Genomic DNA, 22,526 nt, shown 5'->3' with positions numbered 1-22,526 from the left:
ATAACCACTGTGACTGTAACCAGTCCAGTCGGTATACAATATAAAAATGGCATACAGTTTTGTTTAAAACAACACTACATAACTTTCCAACCATAAAATTGGGTGATTCTGACTTGTTTTGATGGTCCATTGTCATTGATTATGCACATTACTGGAGCCATCGTTGCCCTGCTGCGTCCTGGAACTGCGTTTCACCAACTTGTGTTCTAGCCTGGAGCATTACACCAGCAACTGGATATAAACACACGGGCTGTTTTGACTGTGCATTATAGCTGACTTTGCTGTGCATTATTGCTGACCAAGAGGACATAATTTAAGTAAGCAAGGAAGCTTTCTGCCCATTTCATGCTTGCGTCATCTGGTCCGTCTACAGGACTCTTGCGGTTTGATCCCCTGATGCAGTGAGTGGAGCAGTACCGCTGGAACCTGGAGGCAGTGTTCAGCAGTATAGGTGACAGGCAACCGGCAAAAACACACCATCGCCGCCTACTGCAGTGCCTTTTTTTTAATGCATCTTTCTGAGAATGTATATTGTCATGATCTCCTCAACCATCCCCATGTTTACTATTGTCTAAAACCGACATCGGAACTCGGAGGTGAACTCTTACTCTGCACTCCCCTCTGGTGGATATGTTGCCTTAAAAACATACCAACGCAAAGGACATAGAAATATTAGGGCAGTGGCGTTTAAAATGGACATACCTATTTACATAGGGAGAAGAATATGTAACAGGCTGTGTTCACATCAGGTTATCAGAATCTAACTACACACCGTCTTCTCATTTCAACCATCTTCTCTGATGTCGTGGCCATTTTCTGTGTTTGAGTAATGTCACGCAAACTCACTTATTAACGTTTAAAGACCAATATGCCTCCTTGAACAGAGTTACTTCCAGTCACTTACTGTATGTTTTATAGTTCTCTTTCATAGCATTCTCACTATGGGGAACGCCTACTGCGTGACTTCGTCAGAAGCTCAAATCATTACGCCAGCCCTGAGTGGCTGGCACTGGTGACGTACGTCTATGTCCGGAGAAGCTCCGAGCCCCTATATATAGGGCTGACATGGCATCAGTCATCATTCAAAAACCTCTTCTCGCTTCTCATAGAAGCCTTACAACAACTGTATCCTGGGCGCAAAGCTAAATTGTCCACCGACTGGATGCACAACTCGGTCACCGGGTGCTTGTTCCCATCAACACAGTTGCTAAGCTCACGATGAGTAGCAATACTTTTCAGCAGCTTATACAGGTGCAGAGTAGCAAAATTTCCACTGAAAAGAAATAGCAATATTTCTCTTAACGAAGTGGCAACACTTTGCTAAGGGGGAGCAATACCTCGAGGAGCAGCTCCACTCTGGTCTACTTTTCATGGCTAGTCAGGTTACGTTTTTGGCTGTACAAGCCAAAGCGGGCTAAATATCAGGCTAGCTCTGATAGCCCCATAGCTAAACATGGCTACGGCTTTCAACCCCGGTGCAAACCCCAAGCTTTGCCCCTGTGGCAATTAGGGCTGCAACGATTAGTCGACGTTATCGACAATAGTCGACAACGAATTTAGCCGTCGACTATTGTCGGCAAAAAAAAAAACAAACAAAAGAAAAACAACTACAGAGTGAGACATCGTCTTCTAATCCTATCTCCGCTGAGAGTTGCACACTGCACATGCGCAAAGAGGAGAGAAAAAAAACTACAGAGTGAGACATCGTCTCCTTTTTTTTAATCTCTGCTGAGAGTTGCACATGCACAATAAAGTCCACCAGCGGGAAAATATGGCGGCTGACTAGGGAGCAAATCGGCAGCAGAGGACGTCAAAAGTCTGGGCTAACTTTACGTTAAACTTATAAAATAAATTAAATGCATGCCAGATTTGTCAAGCGGACCTTGCGTACCACGGAAGTATGTCTGCAATGCTCGAACATTTAAAGAGGAGGCATGGCGGACTTTCATAACAACCTCATGCAAGATTTCAAAGCTGAAAGTGAAATAAGAGCCATTTATAATAATCATGAGATACATAATCCGATTGGTCGACCAGTCGTTTTAATAGTGGGTGACTAATCGACTATCAGAATAGTCATTAGGTACAGCCCTAGTGGCAATAAGATATCCACCTGGGACACTCATCCCATGTGTGCGACGTGTCTAGGCCTAGCTCATACCAAGGCTGCCATAGTCTCCACGGACGAGTGCAGCCACTGCACCGCCTTTCCACGTAAACTGCTTTGCCGCAGGCTAGCTCGCCAGGCTAACTTGTCGGGTGGAGACCCAGTGATGTGTAAAGTGGCCACCCCTGAAGTGGATATGAGTGAGAGCTTGGTCGCTACACCTGGTCTGAGCTGGGCGGATGCAGACCCCCAGCCAGACTCTGCCATGTTTCCCCTGCTCGAGACGGATGATGTGTGCCGGGACACTGCCGGTCCTGGAAGGGGAGGGTTACAATGACGGAGCGGAGTCGGCCGACTCGGAGCTCCTGTTATCAGATGAGGTTGAGTAGTCCTTCCCCAAAGTTAACACCTGCGGAGCTGCAAAGCCGGTTTGCAGGAATGGATGACAAGCCCTCTACACCGTCTCCCTTGGATTTTGATAAGCAGGACATGTGCACGCATGCAGCCACCCGACTGAACATCCTGTGACCTGCTGTTCAGGCGTGCAAAAAAGAAATTGCCCACGGCCAAAAAGACAGGGAAACAGTCGTTGCCAATTTTCCCCGGAACTGCTCAACAACATCGCAGCAACTGTATCCAAGCCATACAGTGAGCTGCCCCTTTCTGTCATTGACACTATTCGGTGTGCTAGGGCACCTTCAACTAGGACATTGTAGCATCACAAAAGGGCTGTGTTTGAAAAGTGGCGCACAGAAGTTCAGGCTGTGCCTTTTCAGTGCTCAGTGGAAGTGATTCTTTCATTTCTTCAGGACCTCATTGACAAAGGCAAAGCCCTCTTAACCATCAAGGCAGGGGCGGACTGGCCATCTGTGAGTTCTGGAGAATCACAGAACGGCCGGTGCTATAGGACGGCTGGCGGCCGGTCCGGCCGTCACATACAGTATGTAATTTGCATCAGCTGTTATGTAACGGCCGGCCGCCAGCTGTCACAGCAGCTGATGGCCGGCCGCAGACGTTACCAGTGCTACAATCTGCTGTTTCACATCTCAGACCTGTAGGTGGCAGCAATGCGCTTTAAAGTTGAATGTCATCCGCCAATGCGCACAAATTGCACAGCAGAAGAAGAAAATCTAAAACGAAGAGTAAGATAAAATCGAGTATGGAAAGTACTACGAATAAAAAACGGAAAGAAAAAGGTGGAGCAGAAAAAGCAAGGGATAAGAAAAAGCGTAATTTAGATGATGAAGCTGCAAAATGCCACAAACTAACAGATATGTTCAGGAGCAGCAGCAGCAGCAGCAGCGCCAGCGGCACAGAGCCAGCCAGAGCTAGCAGCAGCGCCACGGCAGCACCTGTTCATAATAATGAGGGACAGAGAGTCGAGCTTGTGGAAGTTCCACAGACAGACACAGGGCAAGTAAGTATGGAACATAAGAAAGTAAGAGAGAGTGACATGCTTGTGCTGACATGAAATAAAAACATTACTGTAGGAGTTGAAATAGCTAAACTTGAAACAGTTATGCTGTTAAATGCCACATGTAGGATTATTATTGAAAAATAGTAAATAAAAGAGAAATAAAAAAAGACAGTAGGCAGTAGATAGTGCTTTCAGTTTTTACTTCTACGTTTTATGTTTTAAAAATTGCAGTAACATACAGTTACTTCTCAAAAACTAGACTTTGAATAAAAAGGTTATATTTTTAATCTGGTGTTTTTCATTGAAATGGTATATTTGTGCAGTAAGATAATTTAAGTTACTGCTTTAATAAAGATTATTAATTGATTAAGTTTAAAAAGGGAAATAGCGTGAATATATTATTTTGTCTTTGGACAACATTATATTGTATGGTGTTCTGTGTTAAATACATAAAACATTTTTTTAAATGATTTTAATTTTTTTAATAACTTTTTAAAAGTCTATTCATCATTTGTTTATTCAGGTCGAGCATAGACCAAGGCCCAGAGACCCCCCCAGCTCCACTTTAAACTGCTTTGAGCGCCCCAAGCCTGATAATCACAGTCTGGATGTTTTTTTTTCCTTCCATCCACAGAGAAATACCAAGCAGCTTTTGGTACAGAGGCTTTTTAAACACAAAGATGGCACAGACCGAAAGTGGCTGACATACTGTGAGGCAAACCATACACTTTATTGTGTGGTATGTTTAGCATTTGCAAAACCAAATGTAAACAATCCATTTATAAGTGGTATGCAGGACTGGAATCATATCAGTCAGAGAGTTGAGGAGCATGAGCGAAGCAGCATGCACAGAGGTTGTGCTGAGGCATATTTTTTGAGGGCATCCAAGTCAGATATAGCCAGCTTAATACATGGCCCCCAAATTGTGGCTCACAGAGATCAAGTTAGGAAGAAACGACAAGTGCTGGAACGTGTAGTTGATGTGGTGAAGTTCATTGGAAAGAGAGGACTGAGTTATCGAGGACAGCAGTCGGAGGCAGCATACACTCTTGATGACCACAACATCGACCATGGCAACTTTTTAGAGCTCATCACTCTTCTAGGGAAATACGGTGTATGCCTGAAGGAACATCTCACTGAGTGCATAGCAAAAAGTAAACAGATGCATCAGTCACAGACCAGGGGTCGTGGTGCTGCTGTAACATTTTTATCCAAAAACACTGTGAACACAGTCATCTCCACAGTACAGTTGCTAATTCAGGAGACCATAGCAAAAGAGGTTGCTGAAAGCAAGATGTTTTCTGTTCAGATAGATACAACCCAGGACATCACATCCCATGAGCAGTGCTCTGTAATTTTGAGATATGTTACAGATGCAATTCAGGAACGGCTTCTTGCAGTGGTCAAGTGTGAGGCATCCACTGGCCAATATTTTGTTCAGATGCTAACAAATGTGATGGAACGCTTTAATCTGGACATCAGTAACTGTGTCAGCAATGCTACCGATGGTGCATCAAACATGCAGGGCCAGTACAGAGGCTTCTCTACCCTCCTCTCACTCAAAGCCCCTAACCAAATACATGTTTGGTGTTATGCTCATGTGCTAAACCTGGTCCTGGCTGATACAACTGAAGTGGCCATATCTAGTGGGTCCCTCTTCTCACTCATGAATGACATTGCTGTGTTTATTCGTGAGTCTTATCAAAGGATGAACGTGTGGGAACAAAGAAGTCAGGAAACCCGACACAGGCGTCTTTCTGTTATTGGAGAGACAAGATGGTGGGCCAAAGATGTAGCCTTGAAGAGAATCTTTGGTTCATTTGGAAAACCAGAACAAGCTTTGTATGTAGATGTCCTCATGACACTCAGCATCTTCCAAGGTCAACCCAACTTAAAAACTGCAGTGCGTGTCAAAGCTAGGGGATTCTTAGAGGCGTTGATGAAGTATGACACAGTGTTAACTGCCCAGCTTTTCATGCGGATTTTTGAGGTCACAACACCACTGTCAAAATATCTACAGTCAAGTAGACTAGATATCTTAAGTGCCCACAGGATGGTCATGGCAACTCAAGATTCTGTTAAGAACATGGCAAGAGATTTTGAGTCCATTAAGCAAGCTGCTGATACCTTCATCCAATGGGTAAATGCACAACTCATGGAGGAAGAGGACTGTGAGCTTGAGTTGGAGGCAGCACATCCACAGAAGAGGAAGAGGAAAAGGAAGATGATGGCTGGTGAAACGGCAAGTGTTGAGACTTTCACAGATGCAGACAGACAGTATGAAGTTGAGGTCCATAACCAGATTATGGATACAATCACAGAGAGCATCCACAGGCGTTTTTTTGACCCATGGTACACTCTATGCTGACTTGGCCCTTCTTGATCCAAGAAACTTTGCTGAGGTATCATTGAACACTCTGCCTGATTCTGCATTTCAAGAACTGAGCAAATGTTTGCTCAGATTTAACAGTGGAGCAACAGCTGTCAATTTGCAGTCTGAGTTAAAATGTTTGGCAGCTCAGTGGCCACGACTTAAAATGTCTGCTCTTGAAGAGTACAAAGTGAGGATGGTAGAGGATAACTGTAATGATGATGAAGACACAGATGTACTAAATAAACAGTGCAAATCTTGTAAGGATTGCCCAGTTTGCTGCTACCAAATTCTGAAACGCTACAACCTCTTCACAGATGCCTATCATATCCTAGGCTGGGCATACAAGTTCCTCCTTACTCTGCCTGTGACACAGGTAGCCTGTGAGAGAACCTTCTCTGTTCTCAAACACATCAAAAGTCGCATAAGGAGCACGCAGTCACAAGAGCACCTGGAAGCATTCATGCTTATGAGCACAGAAAAAGACATCCTCATGTCTCTTGACAATGACTTGGTCATTGACAGAGTTGCAGAAAAAAGTGACCTGTTAAAGAAACTCTTAATCCCCCAACATTGAGGAAAACGCCACAGATCCTAGCTGGGTTTTTTAAGGTAAGTATTTAAATGTAATTTAAAAAAAATTAAATAGTAACAGATACTTTACAGACTAATTGTTTGTGATTTATGATAAACCAAAGATTATGTGTTGTGTGTTTTAGTTACCTGTTTTTTGGCTGAGTCTGAGAAACTAGAGAGAAACTACATCTTCTTTTCATTGTAAGTATATTACAGATACTTTACAAAATAATAGTTTGTGATTTATAATAAACCAAAGATTATGTGTTGTGTATTTTAGAGACCTGTTTTATTTTGGCTCAGTCAGACGGAGAAGAAACTACAGCATCTTCTTATTGTGAGTATTCAAGTTCAAACCCTATACAGTGCTCATAACACAACACCTTATGCATTAACTAAGGCCATCGCTATTGGTATAATTTAGACAGTACAGTATCTGTGCCAGGTGGTGGCGTTGAGTTTGCGTATCAATTTTGGGCCGGGCTGAGTCAAAGTCCAGGGCTGCTTTTTTGTCCCAGTCCGTCCCTGCATCAAGGTGTACTTGGCTGCAATTTCGGCCTGTCATGTTGGCTTTGATGAAAAAACTGTTGGCCAGCATCCTTTGGTATGTTGTTTTATCAAGGGCGCGCGCCGCAAATAGCCCGTGTCTAGGCCATTGGCCCCGTCGTGAGACCTTCCTGCTGTTCTGAATGCTCTAACCAGTTCTCCTTTTGAACTGCTTGAACGGGTGGATATGAAACTGTTGTCTTTAAAGATGGCCTTACTGCTTGCTTTAGCTTTGGCTAAGCGTGTTGGTGAGATACATGCACTGTCTGTAAATTCGCCGTGCATCCGGTTTTCTCCGGAAAATACTAAGGTTAGCTTGTAGCCTAATCCAGCCTTCATCCCTAAGGTTACAGACTCATCCTTGCTTATAGAGCTAGCAGCCTTCTGTCCCCCGCCTTTTGCCTCCAAAGAGCAGAAGCTTTTACATTCTTTGTGCCCTGTCCTGGCACATAGGATTTATTTGGACAGAACCAAGTCCTTTAGGAAAAGTGACCAGCTGTTTGTGTCCTGGGCCAAACCATATGTTGGGAAACCTGTGTCTAAGCAGCTTCTTTCCCACTGGATAGTGGGGGCTATTGCCCTGGCATACACTGCAGCCACCTGGGGGGCTCCGTGCACACACCACAAGGAGCCTGGCAACCTCTTGGGCATTGTTTAAGGGAGTTTCAATCCAAGACGTGTGTGCATCGGCATGTTGGGCTTCCCCGCATACATTCGCTAGGTTTTATAAGTTGGATGTTACAGTGTCTCACCACATCACCCTCCTTGCAGCAGAAGCAAGGTCGAGGTGAGCTTGTTTTGAATGACAACTGACGCTATGTCAGCCCTATATATAGGGGCTCGGAGCTTCTCCAGACATATACGTACGTCACCAGTGCCAGCCACTAAGGGCTGGCGTAATGAAAATTTGAGCTTCTGACGAGGTCACGCAGTAGGCGTTCCCCATAGTGAGACACTCAATTCATGCTACTCAGAGAACCGGGGTTACGACAGTAACCTAAAGTTTCAGAAGCCTAACCATAGACCAACATAGACCTGTTATCACAACTGACACATTCAAATGTCGCAACTTTAGGATGTTACAATAATACATTTTCTGCCTTGGAAATATCCATTTGCTGTTTAAGTGTGTGCAGTTGGTCAAAGTCACAATAAACATTCCTTCTTTCTCTCATAAATAAAAACACATCACTTCCTGTGTGGCAGGAAAGAGCTACCAAAAGAGTGTTTACAAAGCACATGGAAGAGATTTCATTACCTGGACATTTAACAAGAGGAGAAGCATTTTTAGTCAGTGTTACTCTATCTATAAAACCCTGAAAACAACACAACATCGGTGTGTTGTTTTTTGGTTTTGTATGTGCGTGGTAATGTTTTGAGTTCAGTGACCCCACCACCCCCATATTATATTAGAAGCACCATGTGGAGTGTGTCGCGAACAGGAAGAGAAGGGGGCTGCGCTCAGCTCATACGATGGCATGTGAGAACAGTTTCCCTTTCAGAGGAGAAAAGGCTTAAAATACACACACACACACACACAAATACACACTAACAACAACAACATTTATTCAGGAAACGCTGTCTGCCCACTCAGGAAATTCCTGAGGACAAGAGCTGCTTCCAGGGGCAGGAAATTTCCCCTTAGAAAGACCCAACACACACACACACACACGCACGCACACACACTTTTTTTTTTAACACCCGCTCCCCCTGCTGTAAAAGGGTAACAAACCATAAAAGCAGAAAAAAAACAGAAAACAGAGAGAGACCCCAAAGGATGCTTAAGGAGGAGGGGGTTGCAGTGATGTACGGTAAGACACACACACACGCACGCACACACAGATACAGTATACACCTACATTACCTCTGGCAAGCTTCACACAAAGACAAGATTCACTCACACTCATCCACCCACTCATACGAGCATGCATAGTCCAAACCCAGCTGTGAGCGTGCACACAGACACCAATGAAACTAGCCATTCTTGTTTCCATGGACATAGATTTTTTTTAATCACCCTGGAAGATATTTCTTCTGTGGCAGTCGCTGCTTTTGTGCATTTCATGCACGTTTATTGTAGAATGAGACAGCTGCCCCTCTGATATAGACCTTGAAATAATTCACCGTTTTCTCCACCAACTAGCCTTCACTTGTAGCCTGCTTGGTGTGTAGGCACTAAGTTGGCCGACGCTGCCAGGGTTACGAACGAATTAAAACCCATAGTGTCTGTACAGGCTTGCAGAAGTTGACTTTATAGTTGCTGACGTCTTTCCATTGAAGAAAAATACAAAAAATTAATGTACAGTTGACAGTGGCCCTGAGGCTGATGTTTCAGTTGACACTTCTGCCAATTGCTACAGCACAACTCCTTGGAAGACATTTTTAAAACCACAGAATAATAATTTCTGCTTTTGTTTTTAAAATTATCTGAGTCAAAGCTCATAGTTAAGTCTGTTTCAGATCTTTACTGAATAAGAATGCAACAGATATAGATTTTCAATGTCAGATGATACAAGGGGAACAAAATGTCCATCAAAAATCCAGACCTTGAAAGTTTTCAATTTTCACTGTAAGACAGGCAGATTAAACACAAGATGTTTAAAAATTACAACCAATTTAACCACAATCTGAAGACATGAAACTCTAATAAACATGACATCACGAATGATGGTAACATTTTAAAGACAGTATTCAGCTCAGTTTGTAGCAGAGGCTAAAATGGCAATGAAATTTAATACAGTATTCGCACTGAGAAGGAACATCTTCAGAACATCGATTGGACTTACTAAGTTGTTTGAGCATAGATAAACATAAAAAAAGCCTAAAAGAACTCAACATAAGGGAACTTTGGGTTTCAGCAAGGGAATTATCTCTTTTAAAAAGGAAATATTATCCAAAGGCTGTTACATACTCTGCGACAAGCAAGAACTTTTTTCATGTTCTTGGGGCCGAACGTGGTTGGGGACATCTTGCAGCTTGTTCTCAACAATTAGCCGAACAGAACTTTCTTACCGTGGGGCTCCGAGACGTTTTGTGTGATTAGTCAGACATTTAAGGCGGGCATAGTAAACGCGGAAAACGTTAAGCAGAAAGTTGTCACTTCCACATCTGTTGATGCGAGGTTGAACGGACAGTTTCAATTAATAGCTGATCGAAGTGGTGAAAAAGTATGAAAATGAATACAACACACGTAGTATATAAAGACACATACACTGCTGCGGTTTGAAGTTTCTTGTTTAGTACAAAATCGCTGCATCAGTTGTTCATTGCACATAAACACACAGACACCCCTCACAGTAATTCCCACCCCATTGCGGACGAAAGTTCTCGTAGAGTATGAATTGATCGGACCAACGCAAGCTTTTTTCTTGTTCTTGCAGCCTTGAGAACAAGAAAGTTCTTACTTTGTGCAGAGTATGAAACAAGCTTACGTTTAATCAAAACCAGACTTAAAAAAAATGTCAACATGTTGCAAATCATGATAACACACATTCTCAGAGAGAGACATAAAAAGAGGCTGTGCAGTAGATGGTGGTTGTCTTTGCAGCCATGAAATACATTGCAGCTTCTTCTGTGTTCCTTTCACTGGTTTCATATAAGCTATAGTACTCAACACTGCCCCCATGATTTTCAGTGGTACTGCTCTGTTTTAAGCTTTTTGAAAGCGTACCAAAATAGGCATAAATGAACGCGAGGAGAGATAGTTCTCATTCCTCAACACTTAAACTGACTATTCTGTCCTGTCCGTGTTCCGTAGATCCAGTCAGGTGACACAGAAGAGACAATAAACTAGGAATAACAGAGAATTATCATGAGGAACAGCAGCCATCTTATTTGTAAAACTGCACAGCACATGTTAAATGTACAGAACTATGAAGCTGTCCAGTTCACCGCTCAATGTGGGAAAAAGTTGTCATCAGGTAAATTGTCTGTAGTTCTGTTATGTGATAAGTTTTCCCCCAAAAAACTGATTCCAACAAGTTGCACATTCACATAATGTCACTTATTGTGGTGGAGTCGTCACCTCCCCTCATGCTTGCATTCTGCAACACAAACAGTAGTCCATTGAAATGATCTAGTACACCCAGAACCATGAAAAAGTAACTTCTGTGATCATCTTTACTATAAAAAGCTGAATGTCAGTAACTCACCTCAATACTCTACATGTAATTCATTGGAAGCAGCTATTAAATATAGTTAGGCCCAGAAATATTTGGACAATAACACCATTTTCATGATTTGGGCTTTCTATGCCAGTGGATTTTAAATTAAACAAATAAGATGTAACTGAAGTGCAAACTTTCAGGTTTAATTCATATAGTTCAACTAAAGTATCCTACAAAGCATTTAGGGAACTGCAACCATTCTTATGTAAAATCTCCTCATTTTAGGAAATCTGATGACTGACCATCAACCATGGCAGAATATTCCATTCCTTTGCCTTAAAAAAACTCCTGGGTTGCTTCTGCACTATGTTCTCAGTCATTGTTCATCTGTACTTGATGTGACTTCCAAATCAGCTTTGCTGAATCTGATCAGAAAGCAAATCTCTATAACTTTAGATTTCCTCCAGCTGCTTCTGTCTGCTGTCACATCATCAAAAAACACCAGTGACCCAGAGCTGTTAGAACTCCATGGATGTTTTTGCCATCTAACTGCCTCCACCGTGTTTTGCAGAAGACATTGTGTACTTTGGATCACAAGCTGTTCTAAGCTTTCTTCATACTTTCTTTTCCCATCATTCTGGTACAGGTTGATCTTAGTTTAATCTGTCCAAAGAATGCTGTTCCAGAACTAGGGCTGGGTGATTTTTTACCAATTCCAACTTCTAATTTTAATCCATTTTTTTTAGCTTTTCTTTCTTAAAAATATAATAAACTTATTAAAAACCATATTTAACTTATAGCTTTTGCATGCAAAATGTTTATATTTTATTTATATAAATGAATTACAGCAAAATAAATAAATAACATCCTGAATTTTCCACTGTGTAATGACTTCATATCTTTCATAGAGATATGCAACACAATTGCATCCGTGATCTCGTTCCATCTAGATCCTTATCATACGGGATCCACTGCGGAAATAATTCCCCTGATGTAGCTCGTCTCTTAGCGAGAGTGTGGGCTGAAGTTGTCTTCTGCATCTCAAAGAGAGCAGCGTTTCTCATTGCAGTTGTATGCACAGCTAAATTCCAGGCATGAGTGACGGCTGTAAATCTTAGTGCCTTCAGACAAACACCGTTCTGGTGTGGATGGAGGGCTGAGCCCACTGCTAACTGTGGAAGCCCAAGGAGTGTTCGCGGTGCATATACAAGAGGAAAAAAATCTACATTCTTATCAATATAATTTGTGATAAATAGAAAATGGAAGAAAAATATATTGCAAATGTAAATGCCACACCTGGAATCAACTCTAGACCTTATACCTGATTGGTTAAAGAGGGAATAGCCCATGAAATATTTTTAAATATCCAATTACTTTTGGTCCCTTGGAAAAAAAATAGGCAGCTACATTTTAAAGAGTCGTAATCTTTAAACCTTTCCTCCAATTTAAATGTGAATACCATCAAATTAAAGCTGAGAATGTGCACTTTAAGCCTATATTGGTTAGATAACTTGTAACTTGTCACTTGAATGTTTTGGCAAGCAGCAAAAATAACAACTTCTTAATATATATGGACCTGACTAAGTCCGTTGTCAGCACAGCAACTTTCCTCTGTGTGTCAGTGAAGAAGCAGATCTACTTCACACTTCCTGGTAGATGCAAATGTTTGTACACGAAACGGAAGGAAACACTGAGAATGGTTACATGACTGGATGAAGAGCATTTGGGGGACAGAGCAGAAGTCCAGTATCACCAAAAAGGCCAGAAGAGTAAGCAATTAGTCGCAATTTAAATTACTTATAATTCAAAAGTAACTCGGGTTATAAAAGAAAAAAACTTTTTTGTTTATTATTATTATTATTATTATTATTATTATTATTATTAATATATATATATATATATATATATATATATATATATATATATATATATATATATATATATATATATATATATATAAATATATATATGTATGTATATATAAATATATATATGTATGTATATATATATATATATATATATATATATATATATGTATGTATATATGTATATACATATATATGTATATATGTATGTATATATATATGTATGTATATATGTATATATATATATATATATATATATGTATATATGTATATATATATATATATATGTATATATATATATGTATATATGTATATATATATATATGTATATATGTATGTATATATGTATATATATATATATATATATATGTATATATGTATATATATATATATATATATATATATATGTATATATATATATATGTATATATGTATATATATATATATGTCCTTCAGATATCAGTTTTAATGTACTGAAGTTGTTGACATTAACGGCACAAACTGTGAGGTGGTTTTACACAAAAAAAATATAATGAATGGAAAATAACTTATTAGACATTTTCTGATAAGAATAAAAAATGTGGATGGAAAAGATTTAAACACAGCAAAAACAAGTAAAAAGAAAAAAAAAGATATTTTAGCTGTGACTAGAGACGACCCTCTAGTGGGTTTAGAGTGTTTCAGTGATGTGTGGCTGAAAGGGTTAAAAACTGAGCCTGGTAGCATTCTTTAGTGTGAGGAGCAGGCTGCAACTCTCCCCGATCTAATCCACTTCCTCCCCAGGAAATGGAGATGGCGGATTTCTGCCCACACTGCAATTTCCTCCCTCATTCTTTTTTCTTTCTGTCTTTTTTCACCCCTCTCCTCCTCCTCCACTCCCCTGTCCTCCTCCTCGTCTTTCTCTTCTTTTTCCCTCCACCTCCCCCTTTGCCTAGGACAAATCTCCCTCTGAGTGTGGGGGTTAACAGACAGCTTGTTTTCCAGCATGTGTGTTTAGACAGCAAGGATGAGAAGGGACAAGATGGGATGTTTTTTGGACCATGAGTCGTGACGGAGACGAGTTACGTTCTGTCTGAAAGAAGACAGAGGATCTTCACCAGCAACAGCCAGAAACCAAACGCAGAAGAGGAAATTTAAACCTCTTCCTGACTTGCAGGTGTGTGTGTGTGAGAGACGAGTCTGTGTGAGGAACTGAGTTTAAAATCTCATTAAAACACAGAAGGACTTCCACGCGTCTGCGGATGTGAACTGACCCATCGGTTTACTTGACAGGAAACTCAACGCGGACCTGTTGGGCCTTCTTCCTTTTTCTGCAACAATGCAAAAGAGGAAGTGCGCTGAGGGAGTTTCCTGTTCAGCTCATCCAGCTTCAGCCAGTGCAGCCGCTCAGACCGGCGCCCCACAACAAGCCCTGAACTTCACACTTAACTAGGAAAAATAAAAAAGCTGGTTAAACATTGACGGGTGCGTGGATGAAGAAGCTCCAGTTTACTCTTTGAACTGTGAGTCTACCTTTTGGCCCAACTCCAGACCCACCTCCATTATGATTGGCTAAGAGATGAACGGGCAGATGCAACCAAACTATAATCTCAAAACAACTGGGACTGCTACAGCTCATAGTTTTCCTCGACATTTCAGCAGATTTTACCATGACTAACCAACCTGTTTCACCTTCCTGTCATTGGTTAATTCTAAAAATAAAAGGCAGTGGTGAATGCAGTCCTCTGTCATTGGCTGGGAAAAAGACCAAACGGCTAATTAACACACATACACACAATCAGTGATTCCAAAGAAATGCATCATACTGACTGCATATCCTCAGATAATTTTAATCTATACCGTTTACATTTTTGCTTGCAGACACAGATGAAGCATAAAGCTCCCCAATGCAACAAGTGAGTAACTAAGCTGGAGTTCATTGATCATTGCTGCAGCTTTTCTTTTCTAAAACAAAGTGGGTCTGCATCATTTTAACACAGCCAAACATCAGAGTTGCATCAAGCAGGTGGAGTTAGCACAACGATACACGGAGAACCTTGTTCTCAACTCCTTTTGGGGGCCTTTAAAAGGTGCACTATCTAACCACTGGTTGTCACATCAGAACAGCAGACTAACCCCAGAACAAACTGAGCCAGAAATAAAATGAAACACTAAATCATAAATCTCTATACTGTGTTATAAAAGCTAAACTAAATGGGCTCGTGCCTTACTCAGTGGGGAGAGCTTGGAATTTGTTTGCCACAGAAGCCTCGTTCCAAAAGTTTAGCAATGTTAGCTAACACAAGACCAGTTATGCCTGTTTCAGCAATACCTCTCAGCTTACTGAGATCCACCAGAGACATCATTACAGAAAGAGCTGCAACTTAAAGATGGCTTGAAAGCATACAGTCATAGTATACTTCTACAAGCCAAGAACATTCAACCTGGCATATCTGAGCATGGTATGCAAGAGAAAAGAAGACACGATGAACAGCCAATGAACAGTAACTGAAAAAGATGTCCTTTTCTCCATGGAGGGATGGCTGTCAAGAAGCCATTCTTATGGAAATGAGAAAAAGGTTGCGATAACGGGGGATGTTATGTTAAGGTGTCATTGATATTACATCTATGGTTGTCTCTCTGTTCCTCAGACAGAAAATTTTATTGCCTCCTCCACATTTTTCTAAAGAAGTTAACAAGATAGATGCGACTTGTATCTATAAGGACCTTTGTGAATCGAGTTTGGTTTTATTGTTCATAAATTCAACTTTCCTCTAATAGGAGGACAAGCATGTTTTTAGTTATCTAAAGAATTCCCACAAAGCTGCTGTTTCATCGAACTCTGACTCAGTTGTTTTCAACAGAGCTGCAAACAATCTGAAGCTCAGACCCAGTTTCAGTCCATTTCACAACCTCACTAGATCTCTCCACTCACCCAGTTATTTACATTCAATCTGCCCCTTTTTCTTCCTCTTTTTCTAAGCAACTATTAACTTGTCCTGTTGGTGTGATTGATGATCAAGTGTGCCTGTAATCCAGCGTTTGGAAGAAATGGGGACATGATGTCAGAGATGTGAGCATTACGTGTTTGTACACCTACAGTAAGTGTCAGCTTCCTTCCTCGTTCTTACCCCAGCCTTTCCTTCTCCAGCAGCTTCTTCTTCTCCCTCCATCATCCTGTCTGGATGTGATGGGTTTTAAAATTTTTGTAAAAGTAAATACTTCGGGACCTTTTCTTATTCATGTCTGTTCTCCTTTAGATATCACTCTGTTTGCTTTGCTGAACTCTAAGACTGTGTCAACAGTAAGATCCAAAGATGTCGCTGTCCCGCCCACACAGCCTGACTGACATGTGATTTTTGGTGTGAGAAGAAAAATAAATCTAAAACCGACTACCTGGATCATCACTTTGGCCAAACTAAAACATTTCCAAAGTCAGATGCTTGGAAAAAAAAGAATCTGTCCTGTTCAGATGACCGAATGATTGATGTGTGTAGGAGTCAGTGGTCATCTGTGTGTGCAAGTGTGTGTGACTCACGCAGGTGCGCAGGCAGCCTGGCAGGCTCGTCCTCCATTCGGCTGGCTGGCCTCGCGGCGGGAGCATGGACGGGGGAGGAAGTGGAGTTTGGCAGCGGGTTCGCGGAAGGACTGAAAGAGCTCCTCTCCTGCTATGAATAGACACAGAGACACAAAGCATGGCTCACAAAGCTCCACGATGCACCGGCCCTGAACCCAAACAGCCCCACGCCGACTCGCCTCACCTCGCCGTGTACACACAACAACCGCTACAAAAAGAGGGAAACGTGTCTCTGACAAACTGATGCACGACCCCGAAGAGCGGTGAGGTCACCTTCTGCAATACTTTTAGCACATGTGCACTTTGCAACACTGAGGAGCCGAATAAATCTGTGCAACATTTTGACCTCCAACTCTTCTATCCATTGGTGCACTAGTACAACATCTAAAATAAAAATTATTAGGCAGATTTGAAAAGCTGGAACCAGCAGATATTTGTCATTTTAGTCTAAATTTAACTAAATTCGTTGTTGAGGTTTTAATGATTCTCGTGCAGGAATGTTAAACAAGTTTTCTGATTTGAAGCTGAAACAGCATTGCAAGCTACTTTTCTGCCAAAGTATTTTTAATTTTTTCTTTCTTTTTTAAATAAAAACAAAAAAAAATTATGTTTTAAAGACACTTTTTTTTTTTAGAAAGAAATCTTCAGTCTCAACTTATATGTTTTTAGGTTATTGTGCAGACTTTATAGGCAGTTAATCTATTTCTATAATGGATTGATTTAAGCAAATAATCAAGAGATTTGTCCAAATATTACAGATATTTGTAGACCTTGAATGATGCGCAAGAGAAAGAAACATAAGCCTGTATCCACCATGGACTTAGGATGGGGACAGTTTGGTTCAGTAAACTCTGATCTATGTTGCATTTCCACAACCAACCCTACCCTTACCTGGTAGGTGGGGTATAAGCCAGTTAAATGCCCCAGCTGTGTAAAAGTGTGACATCTTAAGAGGCACCATGCCTTTCTCCAATTATATTGCAGAAGAGTTTTACATAGAAACAAAGGATGAGAATGACTTCTTCTACTTGGCATGTGGCTTAAAAACAAACAATCAACTTCTTGCAGCATGTCAACCTCCACCCTTTAGGGTCAGATCTGTAAGATTAGATCCCAAAAAAGTAGATGCTACCTTTACTCCACCAACATTGTATTTCTGTGGCAGCAGACCTACAGGCCTGCCATACATACAACAGCATTTTCAGTGTTTTTGTGTGGACATGCACGTTTTTTTTTTTTAATAATTCCATCTTTGCAGAAAAAATTAAAAATGAAATCAGTGGAAGTAGCGTAAATCTTCCAAGACTACAAATCAAATCATTCCTGCATGTGTGTGTGTGTTGAACTGGAGTTGTCCAGGTACCCTGCACACACACTTCACAGTTTCAGTTCCAGGATTTGACCTGAAAATAACAGAAGAAACCATAAAAATGTGTGGTACCAGTATGTTGTCGCCTTAACTGGTCGGTTGTTTTTATGCTATGTAACAGGCCAGGGAAACGGGAAAAAGATCAGGCCTAACAAGCTAAAAGAAGACGTTTCCCATGTAGTGTAACACAGTCCCACATACTTCATTCAAGCCTGGGAAGTATATAATGAAAGGAAACGTAATAACTGAGGGAAATATTTGATAAATCGTGACTTCCAGGGGTATTATAAGAAGATGCTGAATCTTTATCTTTGTAAAGCTAAAAAAATAAGCCCATTCAATGTGAAACGCATTTAATTGTCCTTTATATAGTTGTTCAATTTATTATAATCGAGCTTTCATGAGCGATCTGTCCTTTAAGTTGTAAAGCAACTCACTGGTTTTATGGTCTTTCTTGCTTTATTTTACATCTCTTTGTGGCTTGAATTTTAAGATACTTAGGTCTTTTACCGTACAGGACACATACAGCACCAAATCTAGGTTAGTACATATGTATTTACAGTCTGCGGTCATTCTATGTTGAATGGCTTCCTTTCCTGTAAGTGCACACAGAACATAAAGCCACCTGAACTTCACGAGGAAATGAAGACTGGGTTTTGTTAGGGTTTTTTTTTTTCTTCTTCTTCCTTTGGTTTCAGCCTACTGTCACCACCCAGCCGCTTTGAGACCTGCATGCCAACAGCATGTACCAGGAATTTCCTGTGGAAGCCAAGCAATAATCTCTTAGCCCCCTTATTTCCTCCTCCTGCAGTAAAGACAAGCCCCCTCTCTCCTCTGTTCTAAAAATCCAACCATCCAGCATCTTCAAACTGCTTCAGCTGGGTCAGTTTTTGCAGAGATGCTGAGACCAGGTATGAAGTTTGCAATAAAGACAAAGTGATAAGTCTAAGAAAGAGCTGCAGAGTAAAGGCGAGGGGGAAACCGTCCCCTCTCGCTGTCAGAAGTGGAACTTCTTGGAGTCTAGTGCTGATCATACTTCGGTAATCCTGCACTGACATCAGAGTCAATAATGAGCAGACAGCCCCCATAAAAAAACACTTCATTTATTTTCAGTCATTATTAAATCTCTAGTGTAGGAGGCTGCAGGACTGCAACTTACTGTATAATCATAATAAAAAAATCAATTCTAAAAGGCCAAAGTGCCATCTTCAGATACTTTTTGTCTGACCAACAAACGCAAACCAACAGAAATCACAGACCCCAAGGCTTAATCAGATATCAAATTCCAGATCAATCAGTTAATTTTCAAGTGCTTGGAGGAAGTCTGTGTTGGTCAGTATTGGCTTGAATCCCCTGCTGTTTGTCCTTTTTCGAGGGTTACAACTATGGATTTGGTTCATTACTGATTAATGGCAGGATCATTTAGATTGCACCATGTGAAACACAGTCTTACCAACATGCAAAACCCTAAATCAGACATCAGTTTCTTTTGTTATATTATTATGGACATTTGTTTTTCCCCAAGGTTCAGACCCCATGTGTAGTTTTTCCGCAAACACAAAGTAGAAAAGCTATCTGTGTCACCCAATTTCTTTCTTTGAGTCAATATCTTAACTTAATTATTTCAGATTAACGGCTTGTTATAACTCAAAATAGCTCTAATTACTCAATATAGTGAGTTCAACGACTCACAGTTCAATGTAACCCCATTGTTGTGGATATATGGTTGTTGTTGTTTTTTTTTTCCTAACTGACGCTCTGTGCTCGTGCTCAGGTTCCAACACGCTCCTTCCTTCCCACACGGCCCCAAGCACTTTTACTGCCGGTAAGTCAAACATATAGTCACGACTTCTTGTTGCCACCACCAGCAGAGTGGAGGCGAAGTGAACGCGTGGAGCCGCGAGCAACAGATGACGAGCACAAACAAACGCGCGAGCCTCAACTGAATGGCGCTACAGCAGCTGCGCTCCTGGGCTCCGTGTCCGCAGCAGCGGAGCTTTTTCTCTCGCGGTGTATCCGCGCGAGCTCTAACGCTCAAAGTAAAGAGTGTGAAGGAGAAAACAAGCCGACGGTGTTACCTTGTTCGTCGCGGATTCAGACATTATCTCCCGTCAAGTTCGCTCCCTCTCCTTCCACTTTTCCGTTGTGCTCCGCTCTTTTATCTCCTTTGCTCTCCTATAGAAAGCCGCACAGCTGCAGCAGAAGCGGCAGTCCGACTGCTCGGCTTGTTGTTGTGGGAGAAGTTATTTTCATGTAGCCCGCTTCCTTTTCTTTTTCTTTTCTTGCTTTCCTTTTCCTTTATGTGCTGGCCGGGTCCATAGCGCAGCCGTCGGTGTGAAAACTTCTTTTGTCTGCGTGTGTTTTCCTTCACATGTCGGCAGCGCGCTGGTTAATAATCCCTTCCTGGAAGAGAGAGACACCTCTCTCTCTCTCTCTCCCTCCCTCTCTCTCCCTCCCTCTCTGTCTCTCTCTCATTGATCTGGACGTGTGTAAAACGGCGAAATGACGTGAATTCCCAGCAATGAGCCTTGCCCCCTTTTAAAGGGAAACCCGAAGCAGGAAATCGCAGCAGATCGCTTTGCAGACACACAACCATAGAGACAGAAAGACAGAAAGACAGACCGATTTTCTGCTTAATTATTTGTTTGAATCAAAGCTTAAGCCAAATGCGGTTACACAATAGGTTTATCCACGTGCTTTAATTAGATTATCCTCAGTGCAAAAACTCAACAGCAAAAGTAAAGAACAGAGGATGAACTCACAACATTTACACCCATTTTGTCCTTTAAAATGTCCCCCAGTAGTAACATCTACTTAATAAAGGCAAATGGAGTGTGTTTCATGAGTTAAAGCAGGCTGTTTGTTGTCAGGGTGATTTTAAAGATACTAAAAACATATTACACCTGAGGTAGGCACTCTGATTTAGTCTCAGAAGTATAAATCCAGCACGCTAGAAGAAATTATTTGACTCAGATGTTGCACTAAAATTGTCTCAAACAGACATATACAGTAGCCTGGATTTATAGATATGTCAAATTTATAAGCATATCCTCTAATAATTTATAGATTACCTAGAGGAAGGTTGTAAAATGATTACATGGAATTATTTATTCTTTTTTAAGTAGGTCTTGCCTGCAGCAGACATAAAGCTCTCCGTGTGGATAATCAGAGATAAATCTTGACTGGCAGGTCAAGCTAAAAGCTATTCAGAGGGGGTCTTGGATGAGCTACCTTGAAAACTTTAATCATTATAATGTAAATTGTTCTAGATAGATTACTGAAAAATTAGCTCCTTTCAAGGCTCCCTTATGAATGCCTCTTGGCATATACTCGCATATCAAACCTTTGATTCACCAACTGAAGAGTCCTCTGACTACTGTGGACTTGAGGTATGAAACTTGATATATAAATTGTTCATATAACACTGTTAACAAAAACAAACAGAAAAAAAAACAGCAAAAGCAAAAAAAAAAAAGGTCCCTTTCTTTTGTGGAAAAGCAATTAGCTTGTATGTTGCAGAGGGTACGTTCCAAAATTGGAGGATATTTTCAGTCCCACCTGTAAAATTTCAAGTAATCCATGCACAGAGCATTAATACATGCGCTGCTTGTGTAAATCACACTTGTCTTGAGAAAAAAATTAAAATATAGTTGTTGGAAAATATGTTCCAAAATATTATTCAAACTACCATATAGATCTCAAGCACCCCTTAAATGGCATTTTTCTCTTGTCCTATCATCTAGATCAGTGGTTCCCAACCTTAGGTCAGGGACCTGAAAATTTAATAATGTTAATTTAATAATCAACTAATCTTAAATGTAGTAATAATGCGCTGAAGTTGTGTCCCACAGCATGTTAACGAAACCTATTTAGCATGCAGAACCAGTGAGTCACATGACACAGAGTAAATGACTCATCAAGATTTATGCTACTGTACCTGAAGAAGCCTCTGAATGAACATACTGTTTTTTCTTCACTCTGTTGTGTAGAGGATGGGAAGAATTGTCCTTTATGTTCAGCAGCTTGTACATCATTCTTCTCTGGACAATCGGCTCCAGTTATTCCCAGCACAAAACCACCCTTCATGATCAGTTTGTTCAGTCTCTTTAAGCCTCTGATGCTGCTGCCCAATCAGATGGTTGCAAAGCTGTCTGCACTTTCCACAGCAGACTTATAGAAGAGTAGCAACATCTTGGTGCAGGCACTGAATGATCTCACGTTCCTTGAAGTAGTCTGCACTACATCCCTTCTTGTAGATGTACCTGTGTTGCATTTCCAGTCTAGTCTGTTGTCAAACTGAACTCTAAGTTGCTTTTTCCTGTCCCTCCTAAAGTCAACAATCATCTCTTTTATTTATGTTCAAGATGTTCTTGTCCATCACTCAAACACACAACTGCAGAGTCATCGGAGTATTTCTGCAGATGACAGGACTCAGAGTTGTACTGGAAGTCTGAGGTGTACAGTGTGAAGAGAAGTGGTAGAGCATCGTCCAGGAAGTAGTCTGTAGTCATTTAATTCAGATGGTTGAGATTTTTTAGATACTGGAACAAGGTACCTCTGGAATAGAATGTTATAGAATGCTATTATAAATATTCATACCAAACTTAGCACTC

General features: G+C 41.0%; 1 protein-coding gene and 1 long non-coding RNA gene across 3 annotated transcripts in view; one reads left to right on the top strand and one right to left on the bottom strand.

The window, feature by feature from the left end:
• Positions 1–20,361, bottom strand: part of LOC121634514 (transcription factor ETV6-like) — a 43,026-nt gene extending 22,665 nt beyond the window's left edge. Inside the window, exons 1-2 of one of the 2 annotated variants that reach the window (XM_041977189.1) lie at positions 19,992–20,361; positions 16,506–16,635 (exon numbers count right to left, since the gene is read on the bottom strand). In XM_041977189.1, the coding sequence (XP_041833123.1) occupies positions 16,506–16,635; positions 19,992–20,015 (154 nt within the window). In that variant the 5' untranslated portion in view covers positions 20,016–20,361. The remainder of the gene's footprint in view (positions 1–16,505; positions 16,636–19,991) is intronic. The other variant, XM_041977190.1, reaches the window with a different exon arrangement.
• On the top strand, positions 6,383–6,838 carry LOC121634515. The gene is made up of 3 exons (XR_006009253.1): positions 6,383–6,507; positions 6,615–6,672; positions 6,752–6,838. It is a non-coding gene; the product is annotated as an uncharacterized LOC121634515 (long non-coding RNA).
• Positions 20,362–22,526: the final 2,165 nt, after the last annotated feature.

This window comes from Melanotaenia boesemani, chromosome 23, assembly GCF_017639745.1.
Source record: "Melanotaenia boesemani isolate fMelBoe1 chromosome 23, fMelBoe1.pri, whole genome shotgun sequence".
Lineage (NCBI taxonomy): Eukaryota > Metazoa > Chordata > Actinopteri > Atheriniformes > Melanotaeniidae > Melanotaenia > Melanotaenia boesemani.
This window is presented reverse-complemented; position numbering and strand designations above follow the sequence as displayed.